We start from the raw sequence: 14,594 nt of genomic DNA on the forward strand, positions 1-14,594 counted from the left end.
TACAAAAGTTGCAAAAATAAACAAAAAAATCCTGAGATTACTTTTTTCTTTCATCAAGTGATATCCATTACTAAATTCAAATCTGGGAAACAGAAGCTTTTCTACACAGAATGAGCCAGTTGGACCTTCTCAGGGTTGAAAGGCTGGAATGACATCCTTTTTTTGTTGTTCTTAGAAGTGTTACTATCTATTTCTTAAGATGCCTGCAGGAAAACATGTATTCTCACTTAACCGAAGGTTTTCCAAGTTACTTTGATACACAAGGATTTGACGCAGATAAATAATATTCCAACAAAAAAAACCACCAGACTAAAGCTCCAGAGATCTAGATTTAGATCCTAGACATCCAAAAGGCTTTCTGTGTAACCTCATTAGCTTAACTGAACATTTTGTTGCTGCAAGAGCTACTCTGGTAGCAGATCAAATGTGAAAGCTTTATTGTTGCTGACTTTTTTCTTTTATTTATGCCATTTTGTTTGAAAGCTAGACCTTTCTCTTACTCTTTGCTGTATAAATACTTTGCTGTATTTCAAGTACAGTGTTGTAAGAGGTGCTGTTGAAATAACAATGGCAACCAGAATTGTGAACAGAAATCAGTATTAAAACAAAATAAAAACACTCATATGTATACCTAAGGTAATCCTTAGCACTTAAAAGAGTATCCTAATATTTCATGTTCATTAACACATTTTATTATATTACCTTCCTGTTATAATAGACAGAGAAATCTTTCAAATAAACATGAGTTCACCTTAGGCTACATCTTCATGGTCCACTTGGCATTTAAATTAGTGGTTGGACTTAGTGATCTCAAGAGTCTTTTCTAACTTTAATGATTCTATGCCCACATATATCATTATAATGTCAAGCTGAGTTTCCTTTCTTCTACAGTCCAGTTCACAGCATGGATATTTAAGCTACTTGCCAATCAGCTCCTAAAGCACTGCTATTTACAGTGCAATGTTGTACAGCACATAGCCATTTTCAGTTTTCCTCAAAGAGTGATGGTTCAAGATACAAAAACAAGCAGCTCAGCCATGCAACAGAAAGGTAGAAAGGATCTTTGACCTTCCCCACAGTCCTATGAACCAATACCGCTGTTATTTCAAGAAAGGTTTAATTTATTCCTTGCACTACATTTTTCCCTTATGTTTGCTTCTCTTCATTCTCTGTCTTGATACACAAGCATAGACTGCTCCTCTTCTCTGTAAACAGCTCAGCATCATGTGAGCCTGTAAGAAAGGTGCCAGGCCCTCATTAACGACAACCACAAAGTCTCCAAGGCAGAGACTTAGACAAAATGTTGTGCCAAAGCACAGGATTTCACCAGCTCACAAGACCTGAAATTTACTGAATTATCTAAATTCCTGTATCACCTGACTGAAGCCTTCTCTTTTGTTGTAAGAACTCCAGCAGAGAAAGGAAATGTGCTGCTGTCCTCTGGAAGAATTATTTAATTGTGAACCACCAGTGAGGCCATAAAATACATAAAATAATGCACAGTTTCATTCTGATCACAAATATTAGAATTGAGTATGCTCTTTCAAGGGCTTCATAGGAGTTTTAATTAAAATAAAGCTAGCAATGTTGTTTGCCACTTTGACTGTAACAATGAGGGATCAGTTTGTGGTTGATTTTACAGCACAATTAGGCTGAGTCAAGTTGCAACACATGTCATTTACCTGTGTGTCTCTACAAATAAAGAGCAGTGAAAAAATGAATTTGATATCATTCCTTTTTCCTCTTATTTTCCACACACAGAAAAACAAGAAAACTTTGGAAAATGCTGACAATCAATAATGAGAGTCCTCTAAAAAGCATTAAACAAGACAACATCCACTGTAGATCCTGGAAGGCTTTTGCATTTAAATACCTATTTGTTGTATGCTAGATTTCAAGGAGTTTGTTATAAAATTTTATCTTTTAAACATCAAAGGACATTATAATTACAAACATAACCCATTTCTTTTTAAAGTACTCTGTGGAGTACTACTGGCACCCTACCATAGCAATATAAGAAACTGTCTGTATTTTTCTCTTTTAACCTCAAATTCCCCAAGCTCAGTAATACTACTGAGAACATTTCCACACTTAGTGGTTCTAAGAAAATAAAAAAATTTGATATCAGCTGAACACTACAACACTATTTTAGCTGAAATTAAATTTTTTTTTTGAAAGCACTTTGGTCCTTTGAGGGTGCTTTTCTTTATCCTGGATATATGTAGAATATATATGGTATATATAATATAAAATATATATAATATAGTAGAAGTAGAATCTATGTGATACTGTGTATTGTCGCTATATACATATATAAAGAAAATATCCCTGTGCTGAGTGTGTTGGGTTTGCACAGCAAGGTTTAGGTAGCAGGTTAGTCTGCTGGGGTGGCTTCTTTGAGACACTTCTAGAGAAGCTTTCTCACATCCTACAGCCAACACCAGCCGGCTTCAAGATGGACACGCCACTGGTCAAGGCCAAGTCAATCAGCGACAGCTGATTGGGCATTATGAATTTAAAAAGTGCACAACAGCAACTACAGCAGGAGTGAGGAGCTGGGAATAGGAGAGGAACAGCCCTGCAGACACCAAGGTCAGCGCAGAAGGAGGTGCAGGAGGGGCTCCAAGTGCCGGAGCAGAGATTTCCCTGCAGCTCCCAGTGCAGCCCATGGTGAGGCAGCTGTGCCCCTGCAGCCCATGGAGGTCCAGGATGGAGCAGAGATCCACCTGCAGCCCATGGAGAACCCCAAACTGGAGGAGGTGGATGTCTGAAGGAGGCTGTGACTCCATAGGAAGCCAGTGTAGGAGCAGGTTTGCTGGTAGGACTTATGATCCCACAGGGGACCCACACTGGAGCAGCCTGTTCCTGACGGGCTGCAGCCCATGGGGAGCACCCACTCTGGAGAGCTCATGGGGAACTACAGCCCATGGAAAGGACTCATGTTGGAGAAGTTCATTGAAAACTGTCTCCTGTAGGAGGGACCCCACACTGGAGCAGGGAAAGAGTGTGAGGAGGACAAAGAAGCAGAGTTATGTCTGTTGAACTCACCACAGCCCCCATTCCACATCCCCCTGTGTGGCTCAGGGTGAGGAGGTAGAAAATCAGTGAGTAAAATTGAGCCCATGATGAAATGAGTGGTAGAGGGAAGGTGTTGTAAGATTTGGGTTTATTTCTCACTATCCTACTCTGGTTATTAATTGGCAATCAAATAAATAACCCCCAAGTCGGGTCGGTTTGGCCCATGATGGTAGTCAGTGACCAATTTCTCCCTGTCCTTATCTCAACCCATGAGCTTTTTGTTATACTCTCCCTCTGCCATCCAGCTGAGGAGAGCAGTGACAAAGAGCGATTGATGGGAATCTGGCATCAACCCAGGGCAAACCCACCAGAGAGACAGAGCAGTTTAGGAAACAATACATGAGAAAGGTAAAAAGCTTTAACTGAGACTATTCAATGGAAGAAAAAGCCATCCAGAATTCAAATAGCATTACAATATCACTGTTCTCTTTTTAACACTTTGGTATTTGTAGTCCTGAATTTATTAAATCATGCCAAACACTTAAATTTTTTATTTTTTTTTATTAAATCTCTTTTCACTGTCTGTTTCAATGAAGAAGTTTATGCTTCAGTGACAGCTTTCAGACTATGAAGCAGAAGAATTTTTGCCTTTGTACCTAAGCCATGTCTTTTAGCTTGGAACATTTGTACAGCAAGATCTAGTCCAAGTCCACTTCATCATTAGCATAGGAAGATTACTTAAATTATTAAAAACCTAAACAGACACTATGTTTCTTTGCATAAGATACTTATAAGATCTTTAAAGAGAACAAAATATTTGAACTTCAGCAGAACCTGACAGCCCGATCAATTTGAGTCTTAGAAAATCACCTCCTTAATCTCTTAGTTCCCAAGTGAACTGGAGATAATAATACCACCTCCTTCAAAAAAGGGAGTATCTAAAGATTGGTTAAGCATTACATAATTCATCGCATTTGGTACATTACAATTATTTCCAGGTTCCTTTGATGATTTATGCTTCCTACCTGACGCCACGTGTTCCCACAGTCAGATGTTATGTACATCTCCTCTTTATACTCAACCAGCTGGGACCCCAGGTTACCTGTCACAAAAGAGGAGAAAACAAGGGTTGCATCCACATGAGCAAGAGCGATTGGATCTAGTCCTGGTGCCAGTCTGAGTAAGTTTCCAGGTCAGAGCAAGAACTAAACACAGTTGAACAACCTTACTTAATTTCTGGTAGAACCAGCAAAATCATTTAAAAACACATATGTACAATTTCAAAGTCTTCCTTTCCATTGCTAGGTTGTCCATAGGTGGAAGCAGCGAGGCTTGATTCTAATCCAAAACACAGAAATCAGACCAACATTTTTATTTTGTTGCTGTATGCTGAAAAATTATTATGAAACAACGTATATTGAAGATGTAAGTATGAAACATCCATAAACTCAGAAGCTTTAACCTTAACCTTAATCATATTCTGTAAAGTTACTCACATTGAACTCAAACTGTTAAAATTAAATATTTTATCTTTTTAAGACTTGATGAAATGGTAGCTAGACTAGAATTTGATGGATTATGCAACATGAAAAGAGGGGATAGGGCTTTTGAAAAAGAGCAAATATAAAAGAATTGAAAGCAGAATTATTTCATTTACCTAAATATTTACCAGAAAGTTACTGAATATTTTGAAAAATAGCACTGAGGAGAATTCAGGTTCCTGCAAAGTTAACAGAAGTGTTAAACTTGGGGAAGATGATAGCAGATGCAGTCCCAAATACAGAGATCTCTATATTTTAACATGCAGTATTTCAAATAGCAAATTATTAAACCACCAGGCAGTCTAGTGTTGTAGAGGTGACTCAGTAATGGCACAATATTCCTTCTAAATTATATCCTCCTGGGGATTTTGACTTAAATATATGGTTTGCATGTTTTCACAGTAGAAATAAGATGAAAATTATCAGATACTCTTAAGCAGAAGAGATGATGAAAGAAAACACTTGAAATTCAAATAGCATTAAGAAATTTCACTTGTGCATTATATAAATACCTGTTTTTAACCACTAAAGCAGATCTGTTTAAGCAGAGTGTCCTTACTGGTTCTGAAAGGTTCCCAAGAGGAACAACAATTTTGGCCCACTGCCCAAAATACATGCTCTTATTTAAAACATCAAGTTTGCATGTGCTCCACCCTTTAATATGATAACTCTGCATCATTTAACCCTAAATATATCCAGGACAGGATTGGAATATTTATATTGAATCAGGGAATTTATAGGAGTCATTTAATTCCTCCAAATTGCATCTAACAGTTCAGAAGATTCCACTTCCCATTCTTGGGCTTTTCTTAGGTTTTCATCTTTCCAACACACTGCATTCTCTCATTTCTCAAATAATTCAGCACAGATTTAGTTGGTCATAGAATCATAGAATACGTTGAGTTGGAAGGGACCCTTCAAGATCATTGAATCCAGTTCCTGGCCCTGCACAAGACTCTCCAAAAGTCACACCATGTGCCTGAGAGCATGTCCAAACGCTTCTTGAACTCAGACCCTTTCCCTGGGGAGCCTGTTCCGAAGCTCAATCACCCTCTGGGTGAAAAACATTTTCCCTGATATCTAACTTATACCTCCCATGAATATAATCAAATGAAACAGTTCTAAAAGGAAAGCTTCACATATTAATTCAGTTATATTTTCTTCCCAAATACAGCTTTAAGATTAATCTGATCACTTGAAGGAGATATGAATGAGAAATCACTTTCTCAAGGCTAAAGGAAGGGAAGGAAGATTTGACTAACTGCATATACAAAATACACTTCTTTTTCTATTCTTACTTTCCTCTGTTATTCTTTTCACTGCTATATCACCTGCAAATGGGTATATTCTTGTGCTTCTGCAGTTAATCACAGAATGTTTTCTATAGGACTGAAATATAGCTGAAAACAAAAATATTTATTCTCTTGCTAGAATCTAACATACTGATGTCAATCTACGCTCTTCTTTACACAGGTAACTTTAATGAATGCAATGATAGTTTTTCTCCTGAAGAAATGCTGTTTACCTCTTTTCACCATTTCCTGAATCCTACTTGCATGAGAAGGTCTTTATTTTGAGCACTGCTAGGGAACTTCACCTTAAAGAATTTAGTGGTAAATTGCCTTGCTAATGGAAAATTAGTCTGTAAACTAAATGGCATCTACTTGTGCTTCATTAAAAAGTCTTTCCTATCCAGCTGATTTAGTAATGATATTAGCAACAGCGCTGTAATTGCAGCCCTGTTAAAAGACAGACATTACTTCTCCTAGCTCTGATTTTACCTTTACTGTCTTGGTAGAAGAGCAAAAAGAATGGGTGGGCTCAGTTATAATTCCAGAGACTTTTTATTCTTCCTAAACAACAACTGATGCCAACAGGAACAGAATCTGGAACACTGCTTTGGGAAAAAGGACTTCAGTGATATTTGACCTTTGAATGGGCCAAGGGGGGAAGCCCAGAAGCGGTGCATGCAGGACCTGCTGGTTGCTGACACAATGTTCAATAGCGTCATTAATGAAGGCTGTAATTTTCATTACTTCCAGATTTTTCGGGACACACAATTATATGACATAATTTTGTAAACTTTGTAAAATGAAGTCTTGAAGCTGATGAAAAAAAACCCCAAAAAACAACAAAAACACCTTTCTTTGAGGAAAGACAAAACTTCTCAGTGCGCCTGGAGTTTGCTCTGTGGGTACTGCAGACCATGGCTTGCTGAAAAAGAGAGTCAGTGGATTCAGAAAGAAAAAGCAGGCAAAAGAAGGAAAGCTGCAGCACCAGGGGAGACAGGCAGGCTCCTGCAAAGTGCAGTGGGAAGCACCCATGCATCCAGATCTGAGATGTGACAGAAGGAAATTTCTACAGGAACACATAGTGACGCGTAAGTTTTATAAGCCACAGAAAAGCCACTCTGAAAGCTGTTAGCCTGAAAAAGTAGAACTGGAATAAAACCAAGTCCTTCAAAGATCTAAGTGAACTTTCCCCCACTTTTATTAGCAAACCTTTCTATTTAACATATGTGACAAAAGAGCTATGAGCATTCTCTAGTTAAAAAGTTACACTGTTTTAACTTTATTTTTCAATATGCTAATAAAAAATAACTTCAAAGATTTGGAGCATTTTGTTCTTTTTGAGATTTAAAATAAAGTGCATAATTTTATGCTCCAGCTACCTTGCAAAGTGTTGTGTTACTGGATAAGCCAGCTAACTTAATACAGTGCATGTAATGGCACCCCATAAACCCCTTCACAACAGCTCCAATTGGCATCAAATGAAATGTAAAAAATCATGACATTAATAACACTGCAAACAAACAACTGCAAAGCCACAGCAGCACTCAAAGTAGAACTGAGAAATTCTGAACCTTTCCATGACATATCTGAATTATAAAACATATTTGTGGTAAGTGTGGCAGCCAAAAACACATGAGCACCACTGACACAGTGATCAAGTGACACAAGAAGGTGAGAAAGAAACAATTATGCTCAACCTAAGACTGGAAGCCAACAGTGTTTAAGTACCATTCCCACCATGTCCTGAAGTGTTTGGAGTCTACCACATCCCCCAAATATCAGTGTGTTACTTTGCCTGGTGGGCCACAACAAAAACTGTGCTCCTTATTACAGCTGTAAATATCGGCAGTAACTCCTCAGGTGTGCCACTACAGCACAGAAACTTTTCTGTCATTTTAGTGGGTCTGTGTTAGATCTCAGAATCTGTCTGGGGGGAGAAGTAAATGTAATCTAATACACTGAAGGGAACTCAGGTTCATACTGAAAAAGTTACTGCCACTGGAATGGGTAAGCAGCTGCAGGCATGCGCTGTTTTGGGCTGTGGCAGAGTTAATTTTCTTCACAGCACCTGGTACCGGGCTGTGTTTCGGACGTGTACTGAAAAGGGTGTTGATGACAATGCAAAGATGTTTTCAGTATTGTTGGGCAATGCTTACACAGAGTCAAGGCCTTTTCTGCTCCTCACCCCACTTCACCAGGGAGGAGATGGAGGGATTAGAAATTCCAACACACACACAAGGAATTGGAAATGGGCACAGCTGGGGATATTAAAGGCCATATGTCATCATGTTCAGCAATAAACTGAGGAAGAGGTTGGTTCAGGGACATTGCTCAGGGACAGACTGGCCACCAGGCAGTTGGAGGTGAGCAACTATTTTCATTTACATCACTTCTCTGTCTTGGGTTTCATTTCTCTCTGTCCTCTTTCTTTTTGTTACAGTTTATTATTATTATTTTATTAAGCTGCTCTTAATCTGTGAGTTTCCTCACTTTTATCCTCCCAATTCACTTCCCTCATCCTCCTGGAGGGGAAGTGAGCAAGGAGCTGTGTGATGCTTAGTTGCTGGCTGGACTTAAACCATGCCAAGGCTATATTAGCCACAGCTACAAATTGTACTATTCTAACATGACTTCTGATCTGAGTGCCCTGAAAACTCCTCTGACACATGACACAGAGTGTTTGCCATCCAGTTTCATGAAGTTTTGTTTGTAATACAGAAATTTCTCAAGTTTGTCTTACAATATTTTGTATTCTCTTTGTAACTAAATGATTCTCATGTGTGTGTTTCCTCCAATGCCTGGGGCATGATATAAACCTGAATTGTCCTAAACACTTTCCCAAAGGCTCTTGCCACCATCACAGCCAGGATACTGAGCTAGATGGACTCAGCCTGAGTCAGTTTTGCTCTGCTGTTTTGTTCTGACACCGATTCTATTCAGGAAGCAAAACAAAACACTTTGGCCTGTATTTTTCAGTTTTTGACTAAGAACAGCCATTTTTCATTTCCGTTATTTGAATTCTTAGAAACCTTTTCAATCTGTGCTTGGGACACATTAAATCTTCTTTTGCTTTTTCACTTGTCCCGAGTAAAGGCTGATTTTAAATAACTGCATAAATTCATGTGTTCCATCCTTGCAAGGCTGCCAGTACCAAAATCTAGAATACAGAGGCACTAAGTACTGTACAACATAGTTCTCCAAGCTTTCTGTAACTCTGCACATGACAGTTTAGCAGCTGGGAGCACAGGGATGTGAAAGAAAACAATGTTTTATGTCTGGTGGCCAGCAAAGTTCTCTGGAAAGGTGGTATAGCTGTGAGAAACACAATAGAGATCTCAAGAGAGTCAGGCATTTTGTCAGGTTCTTACTGGGTCACAAAAAATATGGAAGATTACTTCATTTAAAATTTACCATCAATTTACATGTTTTAAGTGTTCATTATCACCGTGTTTACCCATATTTTTATATGTGACTTTGGACACGTTTACAGTAAGAAGAAATAATCCCCATATGCAACGCTTAGATAATCCTTCTAATATGGAAATTCTTTTCCAGTCACTTAAATTTAGCATACAGGCAGACACCTACTCCAAAAAGAAAGATGTGCCTTGCCTGGATTACTGGTAATTAATACAGTTGTAAGATGCCTTCAGGCCATGCACAATAAGTTAAAATTTCATGGTTTGCAATCTTGAAGTCACAGTATAGAACAAACATACAACCAATTTGTATTTAAATCTCCCAGACACATAGTTTTGCCTGGCAAGCTGAAGATGTGCTCAGATGAGGGGGTAGGAATTGAGGAATGTAACAAAAATTTAAAGGAATTTCAGGACGTTCACTCCAAAATGTACTGGGAAATGGTCAATCATCTCCCTGTTCCCTTATCCTTTTTTTATAGAGGCATCCTAGTATGCTATGTCTGTGAAAAACGACAGAAATTCATCACAATGTATGCAATTATATTTGGCCCTGATATGACAAAAAGTAAACAGAGCTTTTCCAGCACTTCCTCAATTTGTGTGAATGTGCAGAATTTACTGCTTGCTTGATTTGCCATCTGGATTGGAAGCTAAGCAGGCAATTATTGTAAACTAGCACCTGAAAAAGCTACACTTCTCTAAACATTTTTCATAGAAAAGTCCTTAGCAAGTTTATAGTAAAAATTTACACATCAATTGACACACATTTCATAGCTGATGCTGTGAGAAATAGAAGTTGTTGCCAAGATTAAAATGCACAAAAATCAAATGTAAATGCAAAATCCTATTGCATTTCTTAAAGAGAGCAAAGCAGTTATTTAAAATACCACTTTCATATGCAGCTACAAAATTTAATATCCTGCCTGAACAATTTATATATATAGACATAAGCTAAAAATATGCATTCCTGAGAACTATTTATGCAAGTTTAACAGAGTGGGAATTTTATTTGTAAACATGAGTTTTAAAAAAATGCAATTTTAACATCTTATTAAAGATGCTAAATTTTCCCAATTTTCTAGGTGTTAATTCAGTTCACCATTTAATTATTCCCTTTTTAAAATTAAAAGAATATTCAGTTGTCTCTGATATCTGATTTTTCCAACACTTTCCATATCAAAACTGTACTTAAGTCACAGAATAGCTTTTCCATTACCACAACCAGCTGTGTTGCATAAGCTTCCTAGAAAGAATCCAAAATCCACTTTTTATTAGGGCTATTTATTTTTTTTTAATTTTTGATCAATAGGGCTCTTATGCTTAGAAACCATATTTCCAGTTCTTATCCACTTGTTCACATCACTTGTTTCTGCACTATGGTTACACTTCCAGGGGAAAAAAGTAAATCATATGCTTTATTGTTCTTTAGTTTTTCAGTTAATGGGGGTTTTCTTGTAAATATTTTCTATTTCCATCAACTGCCAAAGAGGCCTTCTTAGCACCTGCTCACTGGTCCTGAAAATTGATTATCAGAATTGTACACAGTTGTATTAGTAATGTCACTTTACAGTATTTTGCCAGTGTATTAATCTTTCCTTCCCTCTGTTGGCAATTATTTACCTAATTCATCCTGAGAATAATTTTGCTTTTTCACAGCACAAGGCACTGATGATTCCTAGACATGCTGATCAACTGACATTCACGGATCTTTATCATCTTCAGTCATTTCCAGAAGATGTACTCTCCCTAAATCTAAGTAAAATTCCAATAGTGTGTGATGCAGCCCAAATAATCTCATTCCTGAATGTACTAAGAACATAATATTTATGTTGATTTCTGTAGGATTATCAGTTTCAAGGATCAGGCCAAAGGAAATTCAAGCTCACTCTATGTAAAGTATTTCTGATAAAGTGTAAGTTTACAAGGCTATCAGGTTTGCCAGATAGGACTGAACACATGCACAGAATCCAGATGACCTGGGCATCCAAATAATGTAAATGCCAGCCAAAATCAGAGTTGATTCAGGTCATCTTTTGGTAAGGGGATGCAGTTGCTCTGTAGTATTTTTAAGGCTCCAAAATAGATCCCTTTGCTCTGTTTCCAGCTACAAAAGTTTTTCTTCTACCAGAAAAAGGACACACTGCATTCTCTTGAGCAAATTTTTCCCACTTTCACACCACCCCTCCCAGCTTTTTAGGTAGCTAAAAGTGGGATGTCTTGCAACTGAGCAAGGGTGCCTTCTACCATTACTATTACATTACTGCTTGCCCCACAAGCAAATCAAATTTAATACATTAGTTCAGTTCTTTCAGTTCTTTCAGTTCTTTCAGTTCTATCAGGATGTAATCAAAACCACTCCCTCCTGATAACATTGAGGAAAGCTGTTGACAAGTTCTTTACCTAGCAGAGTAAGACAATGTCACAGTGATAAAATGTCACCCCTTTCTAGAAAGGAATTAAGGGAAATATACTCTTCTACAACCGGCCCTCCCTAATGTAGTCTCAGAGAACAGTGCACATAAAATACATCTATAAGCCCCAAACAAACAAAAACAACCTAATATCTCAATAAATATCTGTTCAACACATCAGATTATACTGCAAAGAGAAAGAAAAATGAAATAGGTATAATTGACTAATTAAATCTCACTGCTTAATTTGCTACTGGAAGGCATTTAAACATGATATGATGAGGCTAAAATTAAGAACCTACATTTTGAGTACTTTCATGAAAAAAGAAAACATTTGAAATGGAAGATATTTTTTGAAACATATGAGTTCACAAAGTTTGACCTGAACACATATTAGGAGTCTATCTACAAGGGCACTGTGTAAAATCTTAGTCTCATTTGTACCAATAAAAACATAGCAGCATTTCAGCAGGTAGGTCTGTCTCCAGTAAAATACTTTAAACTCCCTTTACATAACAGAAAAACTTGAAGTCTTCAGTTATATTGAAGATTACCAGTACCGGCAATTGACACTCTTTAAACCCCAGATATTCTCACCTTGACATTCTCAGGGAACTTTCAACTTAGTAAGCTGTTTGTCAGAGACTAGTGTAATATAAAGTAGAAGCCATTATTAATTAAAAACAGATACACTTTTATGAAAAAAGAAGCCTACATGTGTGCATTTCACCTAAACATTATCCATAACACAAGAATAAAATAATACAATTTTAGAAAGCTCTTAGAATCATTAACATTTAGACAATTTTGAAACAAAGAAACAGGAGATAAATAAAATTAATAGATGGATTACAAAGATAAAAAGCAAAACTGACTTATGTTAATATTTTTCTTGATGACTGCTCAACACTGCAATGGAATTTCCTTTATTAAATTCCACTTCATTCTGACATGACTCCATATGTAAGCTATAATGGAGAAACCACAACCAACATTATTCCAAACACAGCAACACATTTGTCTCTTTCAATTAATCTCTCTTTAGGCAGAAATGAATTAATAAAAATTACAACACAAATTATCTATATGAAGACTTAAAGAACAAAGGCTTGAGCACTATTTCCATCTGTTCTTCTGGGTTATTCATGATGCTGGAGGGCTTACACATCACTTCCAGAGAAAAAGAGTGCAGGACGTGTTCTTCAGCCACCACCCCACCTCCAGAGCACACTAATGGGGAAGGAGGTACTGCACAGCACAGCAGAGCATGATGTGCCCAGGTGACTGATACAGGTATGTCTGAGACACAACTCCAGGCCTTCCATTAACTTGTATTGAATTGTTTTATAAAAAGATTCCATAAAGTATCATTCTGCAGAAAAGCCTTATTTTGGCAATAGTTGTGGCGTGGTATTCTTACAAATCCAAAGACTAGACCCGCAAAGAACCCCTGCCACATTTCATTGAAAAGTCAAGTCATGCACTTACCTGCCCCCATTATGAGCCCTGGTGCAGTGTCCTTGGTGTGCACTGTGCCTGACACATAGGGATTGTCTGCCCACCGGAGATGGAGGTGAAGGTAACAATCAGGCTTGTGGGGGAAGAAGCAGAGAACAGGTTTTAAAAATCACTATCAGTTATGCTCCTACAATAAATGAAAGCCCAGACAGGGAGCAGCTTCAGCAATGTATGTCTTCATAAAGAAAAAGAATGGCTGCTTCCCATGGAGCCAAATTCCAGCCTGAAGTATCAGTCTTCACTTTATGACAAGAATCTCTGGTGATGTCTGCATAGTGTGCCACTGTCTCAACAGAAAGATTTCCAAACCCAAAGAAGTCAGCATTAACACCCTTCTGACAGAATAATTGCTTTAAAATTTTAACTAACAGCAACAAGTACTGCATGTTTCCTGGACCCAGGCAAATGGTAAAATTATGACTAAAAACAATTGTTTGGGCTGAAATGCCACATAAAAAGTGGTATGAAGAATAGCATAATGACTTTAGGATACATCATGTCTCCTTTCTAAGAAGCTCACTGTTTCTTGCCCTTTGTGCAGTGCACTCAAAGGTCATGTTGTTCACAGCAATGTGACCAGGAGCTTTAGCAGGAGCCAGCTGCCAGCACTGCCTGGGAGCTGCTGCCACTGCAATTGTCCCACTCATCTCAGATTGCACCCAACCCTGCAGGCTGGAACCTCGCAGCACAGCCTTGAGCTCTTCAAAAGGGAACCAGCAGCTCCAGCCCTCCACTTCTGCCATGTGGAGAGGGAGTAAAGCTCTGGCAGTGGCAGGACTACAAGCATTTATTTTGCCAACCAATGCAGAGCTTTGAGTCCCCAGAAGCAGAGTCAGTGAGGAAAAGACAAGGTTTTCAGCACAGCCTTGCAAATAACAAAATACTGTGGGCACTTGGGACATCTAAACAAACAGAAATAATATCATCTTACAAAAAGAAAGGAATATTTTATGCAAGTTACCATGGTATTTATTTTCAAGCAACTGTCAGGAGTTCCTTTTAACAGGGAACCAAGTGTTACCTTGGTTTATTATGAAAAAAAGTATGAAAAGACAGAAAGAAAAAAAATATTGGCAATCTCTGTTTGACTCATGATGTGCTCAATATATCCAGACACAAATGACTGACATGATTATTCTGAACTGGGTTGTGTGGTTGACACACAAGAAATGTGTCCTCTTTGTGTCAAAGTAATCTCAAACGTGAAATGCAGTGCAACAGAAAGCCTTGACTACTCACTGTACACGATGACTGGACTAAGAACAGCTGTGGAACACAGCTCATGCAATGCAAGTGCATTTGCCTGCTAGTTTGGCTGGTAAACTCAGCACAAAACTCTCAGGCTGTTGGAACTACTGCACATCCTACCATGCAGACAATTCTTACACACTT

The 14,594-nt window shown here is 38.0% G+C and overlaps 1 protein-coding gene across 3 annotated transcripts in view; it reads right to left on the reverse strand.

The window, feature by feature from the left end:
* Positions 1–14,594, reverse strand: part of SORCS2 (sortilin related VPS10 domain containing receptor 2) — a 525,812-nt gene that overhangs the window by 62,665 nt on the left and 448,553 nt on the right. For all 3 annotated transcript variants that reach the window (XM_088056209.1, XM_088056207.1, XM_088056208.1), the window contains exons 11-12: positions 13,173–13,275; positions 4,044–4,120 (exon numbers count right to left, since the gene is read on the reverse strand). In XM_088056209.1, the coding sequence (XP_087912335.1) occupies positions 4,044–4,120; positions 13,173–13,275 (180 nt within the window). The remainder of the gene's footprint in view (positions 1–4,043; positions 4,121–13,172; positions 13,276–14,594) is intronic.

This window comes from Pseudopodoces humilis, chromosome 6 (genome assembly GCF_049639895.1).
Source record: "Pseudopodoces humilis isolate 2021_Gansu_Grassland_sample_001 chromosome 6, ASM4963989v1, whole genome shotgun sequence".
Classification (NCBI taxonomy): Eukaryota; Metazoa; Chordata; class Aves; order Passeriformes; family Paridae; genus Pseudopodoces; species Pseudopodoces humilis.